This window comes from Cajanus cajan, chromosome 2 (genome assembly GCF_000230855.2).
Source record: "Cajanus cajan strain Asha chromosome 2, NIPB_CcT2T_4, whole genome shotgun sequence".
Lineage (NCBI taxonomy): Eukaryota > Viridiplantae > Streptophyta > Magnoliopsida > Fabales > Fabaceae > Cajanus > Cajanus cajan.
In genome coordinates this window covers 56,071,179-56,094,401 of record NC_138518.1, presented here as the reverse complement: position 1 = coordinate 56,094,401, position 23,223 = coordinate 56,071,179, and the positions used below count along the sequence as shown (strand labels likewise).

The 23,223-nt window shown below is 30.6% G+C and overlaps 3 protein-coding genes and 2 non-coding genes across 6 annotated transcripts; 3 read left to right on the top strand and 2 right to left on the bottom strand.

Moving 5' to 3' along the window:
- Window positions 1–2,756: 2,756 nt before the first annotated feature.
- Window positions 2,757–5,304, bottom strand: LOC109804779 (Pollen Ole e 1 allergen and extensin family protein). The gene is made up of 2 exons (XM_020366627.3): window positions 5,029–5,304; window positions 2,757–3,278 (listed from the first exon to the last, which is right to left on the bottom strand). Exons 1-2 carry the CDS (start codon window positions 5,177–5,179, stop codon window positions 2,995–2,997), a joined length of 435 nt encoding a protein of 144 aa, XP_020222216.1. The 5' UTR covers window positions 5,180–5,304; the 3' UTR covers window positions 2,757–2,994.
- Window positions 5,305–5,463: 159 nt separating this feature from the next.
- On the top strand, window positions 5,464–11,802 carry LOC109804778 (octanoyltransferase LIP2p, chloroplastic). 2 transcript variants are annotated; one of them, XM_083068469.1, is made up of 6 exons: window positions 5,464–5,513; window positions 8,187–8,512; window positions 8,597–8,861; window positions 8,950–9,100; window positions 10,039–10,200; window positions 11,539–11,802. In XM_083068469.1, exons 2-6 carry the CDS (start codon window positions 8,355–8,357, stop codon window positions 11,553–11,555), a joined length of 753 nt encoding a protein of 250 aa, XP_082924595.1. In that variant the 5' UTR covers window positions 5,464–5,513; window positions 8,187–8,354; the 3' UTR covers window positions 11,556–11,802. The 2 variants fall into 2 exon arrangements, with proteins under 2 accessions (XP_082924595.1, XP_082924594.1); XM_083068468.1 differs by lacking the exon at window positions 11,539–11,802 and having other exon boundaries at window positions 10,039–10,598.
- On the top strand, window positions 6,910–6,983 carry LOC114916327 (small nucleolar RNA R21). The gene has a single exon (XR_003804732.1). It is a non-coding gene; the product is annotated as a small nucleolar RNA R21 (small nucleolar RNA).
- On the top strand, window positions 8,023–8,117 carry LOC114916326 (small nucleolar RNA Z266). The gene has a single exon (XR_003804731.1). It is a non-coding gene; the product is annotated as a small nucleolar RNA Z266 (small nucleolar RNA).
- Window positions 11,803–16,757: 4,955 nt separating the features above from the next.
- Window positions 16,758–18,276, bottom strand: LOC145955062 (uncharacterized). The gene is made up of 4 exons (XM_083069766.1): window positions 18,199–18,276; window positions 17,860–18,021; window positions 17,521–17,568; window positions 16,758–17,301 (listed from the first exon to the last, which is right to left on the bottom strand). The coding sequence occupies exons 1-4, from the start codon at window positions 18,274–18,276 to the stop codon at window positions 17,002–17,004; spliced, it is 588 nt and encodes a 195-aa protein (XP_082925892.1). The 3' UTR covers window positions 16,758–17,001.
- Window positions 18,277–23,223: the final 4,947 nt, after the last annotated feature.

Here is a 23,223-nt window from a genome sequence, read left to right as displayed (position 1 = left end):
TTGTCTCTTTGGTTAAAAAATGTCGATAGAAGGGGTATTCCATCACCTTGTATTCTGGTCCATAAGATCCTTCACTGCAAGGTGATCAAATCCAACTAGAGTAGGAGAGGATATAAATGAGTTTGGTGATAATCTCAGCTAAGGATCTATCCAAACTTTGTACTAGAACCAAATCTGACACACCAACAAACTTCTTCCCGAATGACAGCTTGTGACACATGGATGCTATGCCAGACATAACTTGGGTTGTGACCCAACCAAGCCCCTAAAGCATGGAAAACAAATTTTCACGATTGGTTACATTTTGAAAATATTTCTTGAAACAACATTTTCTAAAATCAAACTAAAAGTATTTTCACTACCAATTTTCTCTACGGATGAAAACAAACATACCAAATGACTCCTAACATTATTGATTTCAAATCCCAAAGAATTAATATTGTTTTTGGTAGTGAGGATGAAAGGGAAAAGAAGTGGAGAAATAGATAAGAAAACAAAAGAAGAAAAGTAAGTGAAAAATAAAATGGAAGTTGAGATTGTTTAGTAAGAGAGAAGTAAAAGAGAATTAGAGGAAAAATTATTTTTTTATTGATTTATTTTACGTTAAATAAAAAAGAGTAATGTTACAAATTAATTAACAAATATTCTCCTTTATAATTAAGTTTCTTATTCAATTTTTTTAATTAAATAAGTGATATAATCTTATGTAGTGATTATAATTGATTATATGGACTTTTAGAAAGTATCCAAATGCATTGAATGCTCACATAATTAATTATGCTCACCACATAATTGATTTTATGGACAAATCAAGTTCCTAAAGAACTCAAAATTTGGTTTCCATAATTGATTATGCAACTATAATAATTTTAAAATCAGATTGATCAAGACATTGATTCAAAGTTTAATAGTTTAATCGTGTTGAACTAGTATTAATAAAATAATAATATTGTTTAAACAATACATAAAATAATATTACATAAACATAATATCATAATTTTATAAAACTAAAATTAAAATAAAACATCATTTTATATATTTTTATTTTTTAAAGTGCATGTAAAAGTCTAAATATAATATTTATGTTTAAAATGCAATGGAATATAATAATATATATTAACAAATTTATATTAGAGCAGAAAAATCTTAAATAATTATAATATAATATATAAAATACAAAATATAAAATATCATGATATAAAAATTATAAATTAATATAAATGACTAAATTATACCTTTATAAGAAAATCATAAAAAAAAACAAAAAATAACATGATTTATTCTGATTTATTATTTTGGATTATATATATATATATATATATATATATATATATATCATAAAAATTTTAAATTTTTTTAGAAAAATATAATTTTTTTAAAAAATATCAATTCAATCTAGTTTGTAGACCGATTCTTGATCAATTTTGTGCCGATTCATTTAATTTATGATCGATTGTTTCACACACTGATTTTATGATTTTCTTAGATTGGTAGATTAATTGATTTTCGATTTGACCGATTGAACCAACCAATTCAATTTGATTCAAACAACACAATGCAACTATCATAATCGATTATGGTTACTCATAATTACATCAGAGTCACTAGAACTCTAAATTTACTCAAGATTTGGGTTTCATTTTCAATTATGATTGCTCATAATCACATCACAAAATCACTAGAAGTCAAAATTTGGGTGAAAGAAATTGTACACTCAGGAGTGTATGAGGGCACAAATGTAACATCTTCACATTTCCCTTCCATCCACTCTCTTTACTGAGTATTAAAAAAACCGTAAGAACGAAACATTTTTTTTTTTTACTTCTCTTCTAGTCCATTGTACAAAACACAAATTCAAGTATTTTTCACTCTAATATTAAAACTATGATCGATAATTGACTCAATCAAAGTACTGATCATTAGGTCACTAATTGAACAACATAAATATATATTTAAGTTTATAATTTAAATAAAAGATATACTATACAAATTACCAAATTCATCAAATAACAATTAAACATCTTAACCTAGTGGTTACAAAGCTTCCATCCTTTCCACAACACCTTAGTACTTAGTAGTTTCAGCTAAGAATCTTTATATATTGTTATTTAGGAATTTTAGAGCTCCCAACCCTATACAAGTGAGCACATTGAGCAGTGCAGATCCTCCTTGAGTCTCGCAACACATTGGGCTGCATAGTTGATAACTTGATATATCATGGGACAACATGATGCTTATTATATCTGCAGAGTTTCACATTTAAAAAAGAAATCGATCCAAGTTGAAGCATAATTTATCCGTACTTAGTTAAATTGGTTGCATCAGGTTTATATCACATTCGATCTAATGAGACTTGGACTGACTTTGGTCACTGAATCCCAGATCAACCGCATTATACAATTCATGTACCAACCTCATTTTAGTAGGTTATAGCTATTGATTTTGTTGTTATTATAGACATATTATCCAATAGTGACTATTTATTCATATTTTATATGACACGATATACGTTAAAATAAAATAGGATGATGAAGTATAAATCACCTTTTGAATTTTGTTAAATTTTATAAATTTGATATACTTTATGAATACTTTAACCTCAATGATTAAATTGATAAAATTTACTTTCGATAAAAAAAAATTATTGGATGTGCCACTTTAGCAAGTTTTAAATCTGATATCATTTAAACCTGTCCCTATATGATTATGAATGTATGTACGTAAGAATAAAACATGCATTTAAGCGATGGAACTCATTGCACAGCTTAATGACAATGCCATTTACAATGATTTTGCATTGTTCTCTATAAGATTACCATTTACAACTATTTCAACTTCTCGTGCTTACTTTGAATAAGCTCAGCAAAATACACACCAAGCACCACTACGCATAAATATATGGTATAAAGAAGATATATTCATATACTCATCAGTTTTGCACTATTTGAATTTTCAACCAAGCACATGAACTCACACAAGGCAGTAGTATATATATCAAATGCAGTAAGTTGGAACACTGACTGGTCGATACACAAAGGTCCTGACAGTGTGTGAGTATCCTGATGGGTGATTGTAACTGAATTTGACCCCCAAGCTGCCCTCACCAAGTTGAGTGCAATGCTCATGGAAACTACTGATTGGTCGGGCGAGACACGCATCCCAACGGTCACTCTCGGGCATTGTCTCAGCCACTGTGTATACCCCCTTAGCATCTGTGAAGGCCTGATAATTTAGAACTTCCCCAGACTTGGTGATGCAAAGAACAGCAACCTCAGCACCTACATGAAAGCACAATAATTCACTTTTCTTTTGTTTAGAAATAATAGTAAGACAATATGTTACAATCATGTTACGATCAATTTGTGGAAACTGCATTCTGAGTAAGAGCAAGATCTTGAAATGCACTAGCAAAGGGTAAATAATTTGCAGGAATATACTTCAGCTTCAAACCAACTGCAGAGGAATACAAGTTGATCACAGCGACATGCCTTTGTTTAGTTTTAAGTACTTTCGGTAATGATAAAAATGACATGTCCTTAATTTTTTGGTTGTTCCAAATAATGTGAAGAAATAATGAAGACTGAAGAGTCATCATAGGACTCAAAATGAAAAGAAAAATACAATTTATTTGAATGGTTTTCTGAGATTCATGTAAATCAAAATAACATGAATAAAACTCTACTTCTATATTGCAATGCAAGCAATCCTGGGACATCACCAATTAAAACATGAAATTAGAGATAGAGTGAATCTGTAAACTGATGCCAATAAGTATTAAGTCATATATTTTTCCAGAGGATGGTTGCAACTAATCCTATCTTAGCTTCAACAGAGTTGTCGGGAAAGTGAAATTATTTGCTTGAGACTGAAATCAAGAGAAAATGGAGAAGGCCGAAACTTCAATTGCAGCTTTCACATCTGAGATGTAAAATTAAACTGGGTCATAATTCCCACATTTTTGTGATTGTAAGGAGTACTAATTACAACTTTTTACCCTTTGTATCATCATCAGCATCCTTATAATGATGTATCAATTTATATCTTTAAGTAGCTTTGAACTCACAAGAATTAGCATGATCACTATATATATACAAGCATAGATCAACATACACAACACATAAAACAGTCTTCTAAACAAATACGAAAAGATAAGAAAGAAAAATTAGACATGTTCAAAACAATTAGAGATTACTAGTCATTTTTACAAATAAACTTCAAATGACCAAATGGAAGAGACTATTATGAAACATTCAAACATATTATTTGCCAACCAGTGATACCATTATTCAAAACCAATAAATAAGGGGTCACTGGGACAGGAACATAAATCATCCACACATCAAATTACACTTGGAATTAGGAAAAAAAAAAAATCCCTCCCAACAAAAGGTTACTCAGGTTATGCATTCCTGTGAATATCTGCAAATCAATTGATCAGACCAACCATCCTATTCGCCTTCTGTTGATTAGTGAAAAAAAACAGAAGACAATGCAGGATAGGTCGTCATCATCATCTCCTTATGACAATAAACAAATTCTAAAAACATCTTCCTTGTTCCATCCCATGTTCCACCATGTCTAACAGGTTAATAAGGACCATAACAATACAGTGCAAAGTCTAGTCCAAAAGGTTTTACAAAAACTGGGTCCGCAACAGCAATTTTAGCCACAAGGTCAAGGTTTTTATTTAGATATCCGGGACATCGTCTGTTCCCAATTTCTTATAATATCAAGGATCGCAACAACAAAATTGTATCCGCAATCGCAATTTGAAACCTTGGTCTATTTTCACGGATCAAAAACAAACAAAATCAAGCAAGAAATTGAAGTGCTAAACAGTTAACACTCTAACCACTAACCACACCACCGATACCAACACACAAAAGACAAATTTTCAACCAAGTTGAACAACTGGTGGAGAATGATAATAAGGCTCATAAAAAAAAAAAAGCAAACAACTTTCATGAAAAGGGGGACACAAAATTGAACCAAAACGCCAATTCAAAAGAGAGAGAGAAAGAGGAAAACCTTCAAGAACATGGTCTTCAGGTCCAAGAGAAGAATCCCCACAAACATCACAAACAACTCTTCCATGGATTTCACCAGTCCAAGCACTCACACCCGAAGCAGATAACAACAGCAACAGAATCAAACCCATCATCGTCTTTTGCATCTCCATGGTTGAGATTGAGAAAAACAACAAAAAAAATGGCACCTTTCTGTTTTCTCAGGGCACTCTGTTTTTGGGTTTATGGGTAGTTTTCTTAACGCTCCTAAAGGGTGCTCACAGTGCGTTGATTTTTCCACCGACACAACAGCTAAAATGCTGAATCACCGAGTCCAACGCCCCAGTCAACCCATGTAGGGACTGAAGTGTCATTATGAAAAAAGATCAGGGACTAAATTGGAAAATGTTAAAATTATGCCTCAGGCTAACTCTTATATAAATACTAACCGAACCCTCTTTATTGTCATGAGTTGTGCGGCTTCAGAGAGGGTTACTGGGGGAACTGGTAGGTTACACTGTTCTGGTGCATTGAGAATTTCAGTTGATGTTTTTGTTGTAGTTTTGTTGTCGTTGTTGTAATTGTTGTGTATTCCATGCTACATGGTTCAATTTTTGTTATTTTGTTCATTGGGTGTTTCTTATCGATGATTCTGAAGAGTGGAAAATTAACTGAGTCATGATGTTGTTTTAGTGTGAAAGGCAATATGCTTTGGGGATATGCTAGAATAGGCCCTCGCAATCATGCTCAGTGTCACTTTTACCAGATCTGTTTTCCTGAGTTTTTCTTAATTTTAATATTTAATTTTAAAATGTATCAAGGTTCCTTTATTCTACCTTTTTTTGATGGGAAAAGCGTGTTTTGTTTTTCTTCCCATTTGATAGGTTACAATATGATTGTTTTCAAGGTTATAATTCTGATTGTGGTTAGGGTTTTGATGTGATCCTTTGCATTTGAGAAAATTCTATACAAATGCTGTTACAGTTGTAGTCGTGGAGATCTTAAAAAATCCGGATGTTGCGACGATTGCATTGTTGGACCTTTTCTTTAGACTTTGGTTAATTTGGAATTTGGATCCTCTCCTGCAATATTCTCTCTCTAGCCTCTCTCCTGCAACATTAATATATCTAATGGCTCAAATTTAATCATTTAAAAAGTTACATTAATTATAAGATCAAATTTGAGCCATTAGATATATCTAATGCCTATTAATATTGTAGGAGAGAGGCTAGAGAGAGAATATTGCAGGAGAGGATCCAAATTCTTAATTATGAGAAAAATAATACTAGATTAAATTTGAGCCATTAGATATATCCAATGGCTATTAATGTTGCAAGAGAGAGGCTAGAGAGAGAATATTGCAGGAGAGAATCCAAATTGCATAATTAATACTCACCTCTCTCTCTCTAACCAATTGGGACATCTCTCTTAACCATTTAGAGTGCATCCTTATACTACTTCTCTCTATTACTCTTCTAATCAATTAGAATGTATTCATTTTAAAGTATAATTAATATATTCTATCAAATTAAGATAACATGTATTTTAATCTAAAAATAATTAATACATCAAATATTATGTATTGGATCTTATATAAAAAAAATAATTATTATAAGTTAAGTCTTATAAATAGAAATTTATTTTTAACTGGGTCTCATAAATAGAAACCGGTAGTAGTATTTTTCAAAGGAGGAGGATGATTTTTTTATTTATTTATTATTATTATTATTATTATTTTTTATCTGTTGGGTACTTTGAGATAGATTTTTTGAGGGTTATAGACATATAGGTTTCCAGTGGATGCTTCTGGGAATGGCCTGGTCTTTTTTATTTTTCATGGCTTTCAAATAAATGTGGTTAATATAGATGGGTGACTATGTTGCCCTTTCTTGTCGTGAATGGCTTTCCCTATGATGATATGTAATCTTTAAAGTAGTGGACCGAATTCCCTTGATGAGAAACGAAATCTGAGGGATGGCCAAATCTGTTAGTAGCAGTACTTGATATTGTTGTTCTGCTGCACTTTGTTGAAGCATTGTGCCATGTAGCATTCATTTTGAATCCTAATTTAAAGTGCCTAAACAAAGTTTTATAATTTTCTACCGCTTCAATTATCCATTTGTGTGAAGTGCTTTGTGTCATAAGCAGTTTAGTTTCATCTATTTCCAGTACTGTTAGATCACCTTCCTTAATTCTTACCATGGAAGTGTTTCGAGTCATAGCCGTGCAAAATCAACTTACTAAATAAGGAGGTTTCCCAATAGGGTTTTCCTTCTGGGTCCTCCTCTCCCCCACTTGATTCATATATTGGTGAGGCATAGATCCTCTGCCTTTGGATCTGTTACTTTTATCTTGTTATCGTTAAACTTATGGTGAATGAATTATCATCACAATAAGATTCAACTAACAAATAGGAGTTCAGCTCTTTTGTTGCTTGATTAATGTCTCAGCTTGCAAGTGGGAACACTTTCTAATGTTTATTCAAAGTACTAAAAGTGTCTAACCAAAATTGCATAATTTTCTACTGCTTCAGTTGTCCATTTTGCCAAAGTATTTTGTGTCATAAGCAGTTGAATTTCATCTGTTTCATCTACTGTTATAGCATTTATAAGCATGGCCCTTAAGATCGCCTTCCTTAATTTTTACTGTGGAAGCGTTTCGAGTCATAGCTGTGCAAAATCAACTTACAAATTACGGAGGTTTCCCATTAGGGTTTTCCTTATGGGTCCTCCTCTCACCCACTTGATTCATATATCCATGAGGCATAGACCCTTGAGAACTTTGGATCTGTTACTTTTATCTTGTTATTGTTGATCTTACGGTAAATGACTTATGGTCACCATAAGATTCAACTAACAAATAGTAGTTCAGCTCCTTTGGTGCTTGATTAATGTCTCAGCTAGCAAGTGGGAACAGTTATCAAATCTTGATTCCATATTTTTTCCTGGCTTGTACCTTGATGACTGGTTTGGTGTTTGCTCTGTCTGCTGTTGTTAGTTGTGTTTTAGAAAATACAGAAGACATGGTTGATAAATCAATTAGATGTGTGAAAGTAGAAGTGCTTTCTGATCTCAAATTTTGTGGTATATTGTTATATCGGACTTTGTCTTCTGTGGTTGGAAATACTGAGATAAGTTAAAATAACATAAATCACTAAATTAGTATATTTATCTTATGCAGAAGGGAATTGAAAAAGATCGTCCCCCTCCCTTTTCCTGTTCACTCTTGTAGATTTTGGGTTGAGCTCATTTATGCCCTCATCCTCCAAAAATATTTTTGAATGCACTACTGTTTTCAAATTACATACACTAGCTACCATTTCAGAGAGTTAGTTATAGCAAATTAGACATGATTTTGTTGGGTACATATTGTTTCAGCACAGTCCCAACAACAGCATCAGCATACCCTTCTCTACCTCTAGGGCCCTACTTTAACCTGCACAAGCCATCCCTATATTCTAAACCATCCAAATACACCTCTCTTGTAATCAATGGTCACAGAAGGATGTAAGTTCTCCTGATTTATTCTCCAATTTCCATTGACTCCCCACTTCGTAACTTATAAATCTAACCATAAAATAAAATCTGCAGCTGTGATCTCTTTGACTTGCACCAGGAGCAAGTCCCTTATGAAGTGGCATGGTCATGGCAAAAGAAGATTGTCAGTGAGAAGAAGGCACAGGTTGAAAGGGAAGGTGATTGCACTGACACCCTTATTATTCTACAACACCCATCTGTTTATACATTGGGTACAGCGAGCACCGAGGAGAACCTCAAGTTTGATGTGAAAAATGCTCCCTTTAATATTTATCGCACTGAGCGAGGTGGAGAAGTTACTTACCATGGCCCTGGACAGGTGTTTTCTCTAAATTACTTTCTACAGTTTGGAAATTTTTGTATTTTGAGTAGTAATTCATAACATTTGACTGTATTTTGCATTACAGCTAGTTATGTACCCCATCATCAACCTCAGAAGATACAAGATGGATCTTCATTGGTACCTTAGGACTCTTGAAGAGGTTGTCATTCGTGTTCTTTCTTCAGCATTTTCAATCCAGGCCTCTAGGCTGGAAGGGTTAACTGGTGTTTGGGTTGGTAAACCTCTAAATTGAAACCCTATCCTATTGATATAACATACTTGTAGTTTGATGTCTTTTTTCCTCTCTTCTTAATCCTGCTTTAAGCTATCTTTATTTTTTACAATTTACACACATTAACAGTTAATAATTAGTACTGCCTTGCATTCATCCTGTTTTAATCAGAGTAAATATCAAATATCATCTAATATGATTTTTTATTCTTGTAATATTGGAGTAATTTTCACGTAACATTCCTTGGGGAATTTATTTGTGTTACTGTTAGACAAGATTTAAGTTTCAGACATATATCATGGCAAATTATGTCAAGATTACAAATATTATATTGTTGGTATTCTTGGTACACTGCATACTTGAAAATAGGTTGGATAAATTTTTGTTCCTAATTTGTGAGTCTCTAGATCATATTTAACATTTTAGACGTTGCTGTCTATAACTTTAGTTTAGATTGGTTGTTGCAGTCCCTAAATATTCATGATAGAGAAAACAATAGTCTAATTGTAATGATTCACTAGAAAATTGTACTATGTGCCTAATAGATTTTGATTTCTTGGTGCTAACACCATCTACCAAATGAGATTGATGTGACTCAACTCTAAACCTTGTGAGGCTGTTGCCTTGTTTGGATTACTATTTCTTGGATTTAAGGTAGAGACTACTATAGCTAAAATATATTATAAAACACATTCAATTGTGCTTGTGAATTAATCATGATTCAAATTTAGTGCTATTTAAGAAGAGTCTAAAATCTTTTGTCTTTTCACATAGAATTAGATTTTCACCTCGATGATATACGTAATAAAAGATTCTATTAAATATTAATGTTTATTATCAAGGTAAAACTCTAATTATAATAAAAGAAATAATTCCAACAATACTTATGGTAGTGTATTTAAGTTTTGCCCTTTCTTTTATTTAGTCAGTAGTTTATTACAGGAAATGAGAAACTGGCAGCTGTCGGCATAAGAGTGTCTCACTGGATAACCTATCATGGCTTAGCACTTAATGTCACAACAGATTTGTCTCCCTTTAAATGGATCATTCCATGCGGAATACGTGACCGGCAAGTAGGAAGCATTAAGGGGTTGGTGAGAGAAGGTAAGTTATGTGTTGGTCATGGAACTCCTGATTTGTACAAGTTTGATGATGCCAGTCTTATTCATATTACACACAAGTCCTTGATTGAAGAGTTCTCACAAACATTTCAGCTTGAGTACTGTTACAAAAATATTTCTGCCCTCCATTGTATGGAAGGAAACAAATCTTCCTAACCCAATAGACACAGCAAAGTTGAATTTATTTGATAGGCATTAGTGAAAATATAACCAGTACTTTTCTAGATTTACAAATTGCTTGGGAAGAAAGCTAGCTCTGATAAAATTATTGAGATTTTGGTTCATGTATCATGACGAAGGTGATTGGTTTTATTTACGTTTGTTTGTTCTAAGCAAGTATACATATCTTTGAACATTGTTTTATAAATTTACCATTGTATAGACTCTGGCTTGTAAAAGTTTACCAAAATAATCTTAAAATGAGTAAAAAAGTAATTACGAATTTTTTTAGGGAAACTATTGAGCCTCATTCTTATGGATCAAAGCATAATTACTTCCATTGCATGTGACTATTTGCTGAACATTCTTTTCTTCAATCTTAAAATATTTGTAAGAAGTTCAAATAATTCTTCCTTGGTCTTCATATAAGTTGAAGCATCAACACTCTTTACAAGCATTAATCTTGATGAGCAATTTACCTAAAATAAATATTCTATTGTTATCTGTCCAAGCATTCTACGTAACTGAGTATCTGCAGTTTACCCAATCCTTCAACAATTCATTAGCATGTTTCAAGACCCTTTTTAAGGTGTGTAATTCATCTCATAATAACCTAGAATCTTAAATGGGGACCATAATTTCCAACATTCTCAACCATCAGTTCGAAGCTAGTTGATTGCATAACTTAAAAGGAAGTCCATTCTCTCAAAAAAAAAAAAAATTGAAATATATTGGTAAAAATAATTATTTAATTAGAAAATTAGTTTCTTGCTATTAGTTTTTATTTTTTATTTTTTATTATTATTTTTAGATAATTGTTAGATCTAATGAGCTCTATATAGAGTATTTACAAAGCCGAATCCTATCTTTTATTAATGAATTACGCAATGAGTTATTTCTATGGTTCTCCTTTCCTTCTCTTTTGAGATCTATGATCTTTGGCTTCATCAAGTTGGAGTTACTTGTATCTCTCTTCAATTTTCTGATATATATTGAATTACTTTTGTTCTTGCTTCCTTTTCACATTTTTACACTTCCAAGTTGAAATACACAACTTTTGATGTTCTTTTTTTTTTTTTTTTAAACTCTTGTAACCCATTCAGGCTTGAATCCTTTTTTTCTTGTGATTCAAATCTTTAAGACTATTTTTGTTCCATGCTAGGTAAATGTTCTTACTAAATTACATGGTTTCGATGGAAAACAACAAATGACCAAATGGTGGTTGGAAACAACCAGAGAGCAGTGAATGGGGTCACACAGTAACTGCCCAACAGGGTTAGAGAGAAGAGAAGCACATGAATGAGAAGACACACCACGGTTTTTTTTTTTTTTTTAACCGGTTTGAAATTATTGACCCGAAAACCCAAAATATTCCACACTTGGCTCTGCAACGTTAAAAGTTAAAAACATATCTTCACGTTTTGAATGAGTCGTCAATTTCATATTATTTTGTTAAATAGTCTTAAAGAATGAAATTATATAAATAATCTTAAAAATATTAAAATTCTCTCTGTATAATCTATCATGTATTGAAATTATTTTGAAATTAGTCCCTAATATTAATAAAATATATAAACTTAAGACTAAATCGATGAAACTTTAATATTTTGAGGATTATTTATATAATTTCATTATTTTAAGATTTATTTAAGAAAGACACGGAATAATTAGGAGATAATTTTTGTAAGACAATAGATTTCTCCCTCAATAAGGAAAATCCGTTACTTATTTTGTTTTAATTTTTAAAAAGTAAACAACTTTTAAGGGACTATGCTTAAACACATGTATTTTTAGTTTTGTTTTTCAATGAGAGAGATTTTAAGAATTTTTCTTTAATTCTTAGATATTAAATCATATCATTTTTGTTATTGCTAAGTTAAATTTTAATATTTTTAATAATTTATTAATAGTAAAAAATATTTTGTATTACTATAAAATTATTTATGATATAAAATTATAATATAAAATATTCATCATAAATTATATTTTATAAGATTAAAATATTTATTTATTATAAACTTTAATTATAATATAACTTTACATATTAAAAAATATATTTATTAATTATGAATTTTAGTTATATAAAATAAAAAATATAAATTGTACATTGTACAGGCTCATATTAGTAAATAAATAATTTTATGTTAATTAAAATAATATAATTAAGGTTAAATGTTTGAATTAAATATGATTTTTAACTAGTATTTTAGTTTGTCTATTGCACATATAAATATTTTTATATAATTAAAATTTATAATAAACATTTTTGAATATTTATATAATATTATAACTCAAATTTTTAATAAGTATTTTGAACATATGAACTATTTTTTATAATTATAATTAATAATTTAAATTATCATATAAAATTATTTTTAATTATTAATATTTTTAAAAATTATTAAAATTTAATTTAAAGATAAATATAAATGATGATTGATCGAAAGATACAAGCTATGAAGAAGGCTAAGTATATAAGAAATTACAAAAGAATAATTTATTCAGAGAGAATTTTGTATTGGTTACAAAAGTAGAGTGTTACTATGTACCTCAAAGAAGAAAAATAGAGATAATATTAAAAATGTTTAATTAAGAGAGTATAAAAAGTGAATGATTCATTTCAAATTTATGTATCTTAATTTATGATATAAAAGTCTATTAGTAATATATAATTTTTTATATTAATTTTTTCTCACTTTTTTTTACTCATTTAAACAAATAATCAAGGAGGCTTTTATTTTAATATATATATATATATATATATATATATTTTTTTTTTTCTAGCATCACTTTCTCAAGAATATTATCATTATTAGAAATGTTACTTTTGAAAATTTTTAAAATTTGGCAGGATTTTAACATTTTTAGAAATAATTTTTTAAATTAATTAAATTAGTACATTACAAAAAATTCATGTATTAGCGACAAAATTTTCTATTGCTAATCGCTTACAAATCTATCGCTAAATGGTATACTCGTTATTTCTTTGCAAATTCTTTCACTTTCCCTCACAAATTCCTCATAAAGTCTTCTTAAAATTGACTTTCTAAACTTTTATGAATTCATACATTTCCTTGCTGATTCGTGACAACTTTTTTGTCATGAATTTGTGGTTAATGCATCGTATATTGTGTCCTTAAATGATCACTAATTCATCGTCATTTCACTATTATCATTTTGTAGTTAATTTCTCACTAAGTATTGTAACAATTATTCTGCTAAAGTTTTAGCTAATTTGTGACAATTTGTTGGTCACGACTTTGTTGCTAATGTATTCACTAGTGTAAAAATTGGATTTAAAATCGGAATTTTAAGATCGGTTATAAGATAACCGATCTTAAAAGTGACGTGGTGACAATTTCGTAAATAGCATGAACACTTTTAAGATCGGTTAAAATTTAACCGATCTTAAAAGTACTTTTAAGATCAGTTATAAAAGAATCGATCTTAAAAGGTTTAGGGTTTTAGGGTTTAAGAATCGATCTTAAAAGCATTTTTAAGATCGGTTCTCTCAACCGATTTTGTATGTGGTATACAAAATCGGTTCTTAATTAACCGATTTTAAAAGTATCGTCAGAAATCTTTTATATTCCCCTCCATTCTCATTTTCTTTAATCTTTCTCATTTTCTAAAGTCTCCAGGTAAATTTCATTTTCATTTTCGTCTGCTTATGTTCTTTTTGTGTCTCTCATTCTTTTCTCGTTTCAATTTTTGTTGTAGGTGCAGTTTGGGAAAATTTTGAAGCTGGAACGGGGTACTCCACGGAGAACGGGCCGTCCTCCTTGGAGTACGGGCCGTCCTCCTTGGAGTACGGGCCGTTCTCCAAGGAGTACAGGCCGTTCTCCTAGGAGTATGGGCCATTCTCCAAGTGATTTTTTTGGCCTTTTAATCCGACTGGAACGGCCTGTTCCAGTTTTGGAACGACCCGTTCCAATTTAATTTTTTTTCACAACCCGACTTTTAAGATCGGTTATAAAACAACCGATCTTAAAAGTTGACTTTTAAAATCAATTGTTTAACCGATTTTAAAAGTCTAACTTTTAAAATTGACTCTTTCAAAATCGGTTACAGAACCGATTTTAAAAGTAAAAAATAACCGATTTTAAAAGTCTTTTTCCCACTAGTGATTGTATACATTTTGTCGCTAAATCATCACTAAGTCATCTCCATTTCACCATCGTCAATCTGTAGCTAAATTTTCGTTACGTATTGTAACAATTCTTTCACTAAAGTTGTAGCTAATTTGTTGCAACATCTTTTTTCGCAAATTTGTCAATGCGTCACAAATATTTTGTTGCCATTTCATTGTCGCAGATTTGTCGCCATTTCTTTGCTTATTATTGTAACAATTCCTTCGCAAAGTTGTAGCTAATTTGTTGCAACGTTTCTATTGCAAATTTGTTGTTAATTCTATTTTTGTCGCCAATTGGTTGCAAATTTGTCGCCATTTCACAGTTGCAAATTTGTCATTATTTCCTCATTAAGTATTGTAACAATTCCTTTGCAAAGTTGTAGCTAATTTATTACAACATTTTTGTCCCAAGTTTGCTAATGTATCACAACTATTTTGTCATGATTGCTAATTTGTCACCATTTCATTATCGCAAATCTATGGCCAATTTCTTACTATATATTGTAAAACTTCTTTTGCTAAAACTGTAGCTAATCGTCGCTAATCCTTTTTTAATTATACACGTGACTTTTTATATTCAATTTTTTCTTAAACATAAAATAATTATACCTATTTGAAATTTAATTAACATATATATATATTCTTACAATTAATTAAGAAAGGCCAACATATATAAAAGTATTAATCTCCAAATAAAATTTGCATAAAATGCATAGTAAATGTCAAGTACTAATTCTAAAACAAAATAAGAAACATAATTTGCCAACGTGATTTGTTATCATAGTTTAATCAAACTAAAGTATAATGACAACATCTCTCATTTTTTCTTAGTTTGCAAAACAGACAATATCTCTTTTCGAAAGAATTGCATTTATGCTTGCATTTGAGCCTATAGTTTTGCTTGGATGTCTACCTATTTGTGCTTGCATCTTTGTTTGTTCCTCCTGCATTTGTGTTTGCATCTTTACTTGTGCTTCCTTTTGTTCTTGCAATTATATTAGCAACTTTTGTGTAGCTAGCACTACTACAAAATGCATATTTTACATCGGTTCTTTAAAGTCATCTACATCGGTTCTAAAATCGATGTAGAATAGAGCGACGTAGAAAAGGAGTACATTTTTACATCAGTTCTGAAAAACCGATGTAGATTTAAGCATAAATCTACATCGGTTCTCTGGAGAACCGATGTAGATTTATGCTTAAATTTACATCGGTTCTTCAGAGAACCGATGTAGATTTTTATGCTTAAATCTACATCGGTTCTCTGAAGAACCGATGTAGATTGCATTTTTTTTAAAAAAAAAATATCATGCTTATTTTTGGATTATTTCTGATTACCTGTAATTAAATACAAATGTATGCACTAGACTAGAGCCTATGTTAATGTTTATAAGCAAAAGTATTTGATCATGAAGAGAAGCCACAGCCAAGTTACCTACATATGATGCCAAAGTTCATATCAAAATTAGACTAGATATGACTTGTATTAAATTATATAAAGCTACCATGCAAACTAATTCTTGCCAGTTATGGTGTGTATCAAATACCAAATGGAAGTTACAAAAAAGTATAGGAAATAAACTTTTTGCAATAGACAATGATAAGGTAGTATTTTAATTAAGGAATTGAAGCAATAAATTTGGAAGTAATGGCAACGCAATTGCGTCAATTAAAATATAGCAGCGCAATTCTAAGGCCAGTTTGGATAAACACCACGGTAGGCAATTATAGAAAAAGAAAATAAAGTAAACTAAGGAGACAAAATTCATCAAACTTCTTGCAGAAGTTAAAATCAACCTATACACGTAAATTTTTTTAGAAGTTCCTTTGTCTAACTTGACTTAAAATCATGAACCATTAAAAAACTCTCCCAAGTTAGACACGAACCTAAACTTTAGCCCTAGTGATTAATAGTTGATTTTGGCATTTTTTTAGTTTGTTGCGCTAGGCAAAATCAGGCCAACTGTACTAGGTCAGGCCAAAATAAGTTTTTGTGTCAATTTTGTTAGCCCCAAAACAAGCTCATTTCATTGTTCTTTTTGGGCCAATCAATTGAAGATTGGTTCAAATTTGACACTCTTATTGATACTACTATAATCAACAAGACTATTTCAATATTGTTATTTCAAACAACAGTATTTTCTGAAAAGAATGTAATGCGATTGTAATAAACTTAGTCACATACCTCTTTTATCAACTTTTTGTAAGTTTGAGTAAGACCAAGCTCTCTCACCAAGATAACTTCTCAGTTGACCCAGCTTTACTGAGCAGAACTGAACAATAATATACACGCAAATTCTGCTGTCAGATATCTCTGGAGGAACAAAATTCCTTACTGATTTACATCTCTGTAGTTAATAATCCAATAGAAAGAATCTTATTAAAGTTGAACAAAGTAAAAAAAAAAATAAAAGAAAGCACAATCAATAGTTTTTTTTTTTCATGTGGAAGGAGGGGCTTAAACTTTGACTGTGTCAAAACACATTTCACCCTTCACTTTCCCCCCTTGATTTTGAGGTTGCTCATTCCAACATTCACAGCAGATTCATTTTCCTCTTCATTGGGACATTTCAGCCATGGGTGTTGCAGGCACTGTCTTGCAGTTGGTCGCTTCTCCGGTGAAAAATCAAAGAGTGGTAAAAGAAATTTTGAAAACTCTTGAGCATCATTCACTGAGAATTTATATTTATCAATTAGTAATTTGTCAAGTGGAAAGAATTTTAGCCTTCTAATCCTTTTTAGATCCCCATGCCTATCAAAGAAATCCTTGGATAGAGCTCCACCAGTAGCAATCTGCAACCCACAAGCATTAGATTAGTGGCATGCTTGCTTGCACCTCGAAGTGCACATTGACGTGAATCCAAGAAGCAACTAATAGTTGGTTTAAGGTTATTTTTGACCCAATTTTGCTCTTAACGTGGATCCTTAATGAGGAAGCAAACAAGCACTAGATAGGCTAGAATAGCTCTTAATTCAACAAATAATATAAACAAGCAGTGGAAGTGTACTCACCTTCCGAGCCATCTTTCCAAGGAGTTCCATCATCAGGGCAAGGTGATCCTGAAATCAAAACAATGCAGAGTTTATTATTAGTTTAACAAAAAAGCGTTTCTATTTCCTATATCCACTAGTAATTACAAAAAAGATGTCAATTTGTTTTCACTTTAATTCATATTTTTCAAAAAAAAATTCACAAAAAAAGAATTGAAAATATGGTAATATTTTGGTAATTATTAGTAAAAACAGAAAATAGAAGCATCAAACATTTTCCATAGCCAAACAGATCCTTAGTTAACACAGATGAGGCACACGTCACGCAAAATATAAACAAACAACAAACACTAACTAAACCTGAGGAACATGATCGCACGACCGAGGAACAATTGCTCCCCCAAGTCCCGGCCGGCACGGAACCTGCTTCCCCTTCTTACAATTCTTACACACCAGAGTAACATAAGTAGCCTTTGCCTTAGTCCTGGATGCAACAATAGTAATCCCAGAAATTTTAACAAGCTTCGATATATATTGAGCATGTGAAAAAAAAAAAAGCACCGTTATGACATCCGCTAATTAAATACTAAGAATTCCTAATTACCAACTACAAAACTTACCAAATTGAAACGAAAACTATCACATTCATGAAAACACAAATATCATAATCGAACTCTAAATTAGATCAAACTCACTTACCCCGAGTGATCTCATCGACACCGAATCCTCCTTGGAAGTGAGCAAAATCTGAACATCACCAGGCAATGGATCCTCCATATCTCCAGCGTCCCCAGCCACCTTCGTCTTCAAACTCACGAGAACCTACGCCGCCGCGGTTTCGAACTGAAAATGCAAAATAAACAAAATGTTATAACCGGAAACGACGATGATTGTAAAGAGTGAGAGTGAGAGAGAGAGAGTACGAGTGGAAGGATATCGGCGTGGGAAGAGCGGAGTTAGGCGGGAAAGTCAGAGTCGAAGGTATCGAGATCTCCGATATCGATGAGAAGGAACTTAGGATTATCAAGGAGGCTCTCTCTGTAAGGGAATACGTTGTTGGTGGTCTCGAAGTTTCGGATGAAAAATGAAGAAACGGGATTTAGGGTTCCACCACATCGCTTGCGCAAAATTCTTTGCACGAGAAGATGATGCTTCAAGAAAGGGATCTTCGGGGGGAAATGGCTTGCGCAGCTCACCAAACAAAGGAAACAAGATGCTTCGAGAGAGGGTTCTTCGTGGGGAAATGGCGATTCAACAATGGCTGGGTCGCGCACACTCTGTACGTGCTGAACAAGATGCTTGAACGGAATGTTTTCCTGGAGAAAGGGCTTCCACGCGAGGTAGGGTATTGGTCTCCATACTACATCGGTTCTTTTCAAAACCGACGTAAATTTTATTGTAAATATTTACAAAATTGCCACCGCGCATTTAAATCTACATCGGTCCAATTAAAACCGATGTAAAATGCTCAATAATTACATCGGTTTTATACATAACCGATGTAAATTTGCTTTACATTCAACTCATATTTACGAATATGCCACCGCATCCAATTTTTACATCGGTTCTACCTAAACCGATGTAAAATTGACGATGTTAAATAGTATTTTTCTAGTAGTGTAGCGCTATTACTGTGATCATGATCATGATCATAATAATAATAATAATAATAATAATAATAATAATAATAATAATAATAATAATAAATAATAATAATAATAATAATAATAATAATAATAATAAAAGAGTTGAATAAGCTAGTGAGTTAAAATATAACTCCCTACATTTCCTTGATAATACAATTTTTTCATTCTTCACCATAGGGGATAAAATGAAATAAACCTAATTAACTAATTGAGAATAAATAATATCCAAAAATATTTTTTCAAAACTCCACACAAATATGAGGACGTGACATTCCCAAACTCATATTCACATTAATGAGTTTTTAATTTATAAAACAAACACACTTTTAATTTCCCCCCTTTCATTTTAGCTTTATTTTTCTCTATATACACATGACATATATTTTCTAGTTTTTTTTTTTTTAAAAAAAATTCAATCCTCATGCATATACATCAATCCCTCCTTAAGTCGATTCGATTGATTTTTGTAACATTTGATAAATGATTTAGTTGTATTTGTCAATTCTTGATTATGAATAATCAGTCATGATTTAAGTTGAAAATCGTAGAAATGATATTGTACTCATAGCCCTTCTCCCACTAATTCGCCACTCATTAGCGAGGAAGTAGAGAGAGATAAGCTTGTCTCATTATTCCCTTGCTATTTTGTGATAGATTAGCTAGCAAGAGACTACTTCCTTTAGTAAGCGCTCGCTAAATAGTGACAAAGTTGCGACCAATTATTTTCTCCTTGTTATTCCCTCGCTATATCAATAGTTATTTAATGAGAGAACAACAAACTTGCAAAATTCTTGCAAAACCTTGCAAAATTGTTTACTTAACTTAAAAATGAACCTTTCATTTAGTGAGAGAGGTATTTTGTTGCAACTTTCTCACAAGTGAGCTATGCAATAATTCCTTTGCAAAGCTCTCGCTAATCCCTCGTGAAATAGCGAGGGAGTATAGTCCTCACTCACTACTAGATAAAATTGCAAAATAGTGATCGAAATTAGCGACCGAAATTTATCAATCGCTATTTAGCGACTGATTTAGCGACCGATTATGAAAAATCAAAATAGCGACCGATTTAGCGACCAAAATAAGTCGTCGCTAGAAAATCGGTCGCTATTTCGGTCGCTAAATAAGAAATTTTGATTTTTTTAGCGACGAAATTAAATTCGGTCGTTATTTCGGTCGCTAAATTATAAATTTTCATTTTTTTAGCGACGGAATTAAATTCGGTCTCTATTTCAGTCGCTAAATTATAAGTTTTGATTTTTTTTAGCGAAGGAATTTAATTCGGTCGCTAAATATTAGTTAAAATTAGCGACAGAATTGAATTCGGTTGCTAAATAGTAGTTAAATTTAGCGACAGAATTGAATTCGGTCGCTATTTCGGTCGCTAAATAACAAATTTTGATTTTTTTAGCGATAGAATTTATTTCAGTCCCTAAATAATAGTTAAAATTAGCGACGAAATTAAATTTGGTCGCTAAATAGTAGTTAAATTTAGTGACGGAATTGACTTCGGTCACTATTTCGGTCGCTAAATTATAAATTTTGATTTTTTTAGCGACGGAATTTAATTAAGTCGCTAAATAATAGTTAAAATTAGCGAAGAAATTGAATTCGGTCGCTAAATTATAAATTTTAATTTTTTTAGCGACGGAATTTAATTTGGTCTCTAAATAATAGTTAAAATTAGCGACGGAATTGAATTCGGTCACTAAATAGTAGTTAAATTTAGCGACGGAATTGAATTCGGTCGCTAAGTATTAGTTAAAATTAGCGACCGAATTGAATTCGATCGTTATTTCGGTGGCTAAATAAGAAATTTTGATTTTTTAAATGAATTTTTAGATTTAAATTTTAAATTAGTATTTTATTAATGGTTGATAATTAGAAAATAAAACAAGGATAATTACATTTTTTGAATTTTATATCGTAGATTTAAGATGAATAAATATATTAAGTTAATTAATAATTTATTTAAAATGTTAAAATTTAATTTATAAAAATAATATTGTAAAAGAGAAGGGTTATAATAACATCAATGGAACTTTTACTAAGTATTACATCGCTCAATAACTTTATATTAAATGTGAATTTTATAAATTCAACCGTTAGATTGAAAGTTTTTTACTCTTAGATCATATATACAGAATCTATATAAATTCAAGATGATTTGATACTTCATTCATGTAAAACAAAATTGACGTAATATATTCATTTCAAATAAAATATGAACACTTTGATTACTTTTAAGTTGTTGTTTAATTTTAAAAAAAATTGATATAAACATATAAAGTGATATGAACTTTCAATCTATCGGTTGGATTTACAAAATTCATATTTAATATAAATTTATTGAGCGGTGTAATACTTAGTATAAAAGTTATACTAGTGTTATTATAACCCTTCTCATTTTAAAATATATAAATTATTACTTAAACTTTTAAATTTATAATAAATAATTTAAATTGTATCATAAAATTAATTTTAAATAGAAATAAGTAGATTGTTAATTATAAAAGTAAGTATATATATAAATAAAGATTAATTAAATATAATATGATAATTATTATTAGTAATATAATTATTATATATATTATTATATATTTATAACGGTCCGGATATACCAAAATGATAAGGATCCAAAAATAATATAAGTATGAGATTGGATAGTTGAGGTTGACTTAAATGAATTAATTTGTACTACTTATACTAACAACATACATTTGCTTTTCGGTAGCTTATCTCATAAGAACTTCATAGTTAAGCGTGCTTGACTTGGAGTAATGTAGGGATGGGTGACCTTCTGGGAAGTTTCCAAAAATTGTGTAATTAAAGACAAAACATGCTAAAAACTTAAGTATTGTGAAATAAAATCCTTAAGAGGCTAAATATGAGTGGTTCATAGTGACCAAATTTGCGACGTCTATAAAATTTAATAAAATAAAAAATAAATATTTAGCGACCGATTTATTCGGTCACTAATTTGGTCCCATACATTTCAACAACCAAAATCATTTCAACCATTTAGCGACTGAAAAATTTTCAGTCGCTAAATAGCTTAGCGACCAGGGTTTTAGCGACTGATTAAATTCGGTCGCTAAGGTAAATAGCGACCGATTTTTGCAATTTAGCGACCGATTTTGGTGGTTGCTAAATTGCATATTTTTTATAGTGATCCCTCACAAAATAGCAAGGGAGCATGGACCTCACTAGTCCCTCGCAAATTAAATATTAAGTCTCTCATAACACTTTTTTCACAAATCCCTCGCAAATTAGGAAGAAAATTCCTCTCAAATCTTTAGCTAATTTCTCACAAATTGCTTATTTATTTAAGATTGAATTATACATTAAACACTATATTTATTTATTTTAGTCTCTTTATTTATTTTTAAGATTCAATTTGGCCCCACTATTTTTAAAAGATTCAATTTAATTTTTTATTTTTTTTATTAAAAATGTTCAATATTATATTTCCACCCAAAATTGACACTAATAACTTTAATGAAATCGAATGAATGGACAACATTGAATGTTATTTGAAAATCAGATAACCAAATTGAGTCATTTAAAAAATAGTAGAACCAAATTGAAAATTTCATAAACAGAGGAACTAAATTTAAGAAATTTTTTCTCTTTTATCTATTTATTAATTTATTTAATCAGATAACTCCTTTATTTTATGAACATTTTTTTAATTAATTTCATGTACTCAATTTATTATCATTCATGATTTTGTTAAGGTATGTAAAAGAAGATTCAAATTTATCTAGATAAAAAAGGATAAATTTTTTATTCACTTTGATCCTACTATTTTTAAAATGTTCAATTTATTCTCACTATCTTTAAAATGTTTAGTTGTTATCTAATTTGCAAAAAATGTTGGATCATGTCCTTTCATCTAATTTTATTATCGTTGTTGGTGCCAATTTGGATGGAATGACAATATTGAACATATTTTAAAAATTAAAAGATCAAATTGAATCTTTTAAAATTAATGAAACTAAATTACTTTTTTTAAAAATAAGTAGAGAGACTAAAAATATAATTTAGCCAACACATGCATTAATACAATATAAATTATATA

Bases quoted from the DNA above. Each gene is read 5' to 3' on its own strand.
- LOC145955062 (XM_083069766.1), bottom strand. From the start codon at position 18,276: ATGGAGGATCCATTGCCTGGTGATGTTCAGATTTTGCTCACTTCCAAG. The intron at 18,022-18,198 runs GTAAGTGAGTTT...TATATATCGAAG, and splicing joins TGTCGATGAGATCACTCGGG to CTTGTTAAAATTTCTGGGAT. The intron at 17,302-17,520 runs GTGAGTACACTT...TGTGGGTTGCAG, and splicing joins TTGGAAAGATGGCTCGGAAG to ATTGCTACTGGTGGAGCTCT.
- LOC109804778 (XM_083068468.1), top strand. From the start codon at position 8,355: ATGATTTTGTTGGGTACATATTGTTTCAGCACAGTCCCAACAACAGCA. The intron at 8,862-8,949 runs GTGTTTTCTCTA...TTTGCATTACAG, and splicing joins CTTACCATGGCCCTGGACAG to CTAGTTATGTACCCCATCAT. The intron at 9,101-10,038 runs GTAAACCTCTAA...AGTTTATTACAG, and splicing joins GTTAACTGGTGTTTGGGTTG to GAAATGAGAAACTGGCAGCT.
- LOC109804779 (XM_020366627.3), bottom strand. From the start codon at position 5,179: ATGGAGATGCAAAAGACGATGATGGGTTTGATTCTGTTGCTGTTGTTA. The intron at 3,279-5,028 runs GTTTTCCTCTTT...GCTTTCATGTAG, and splicing joins TGAAGACCATGTTCTTGAAG to GTGCTGAGGTTGCTGTTCTT.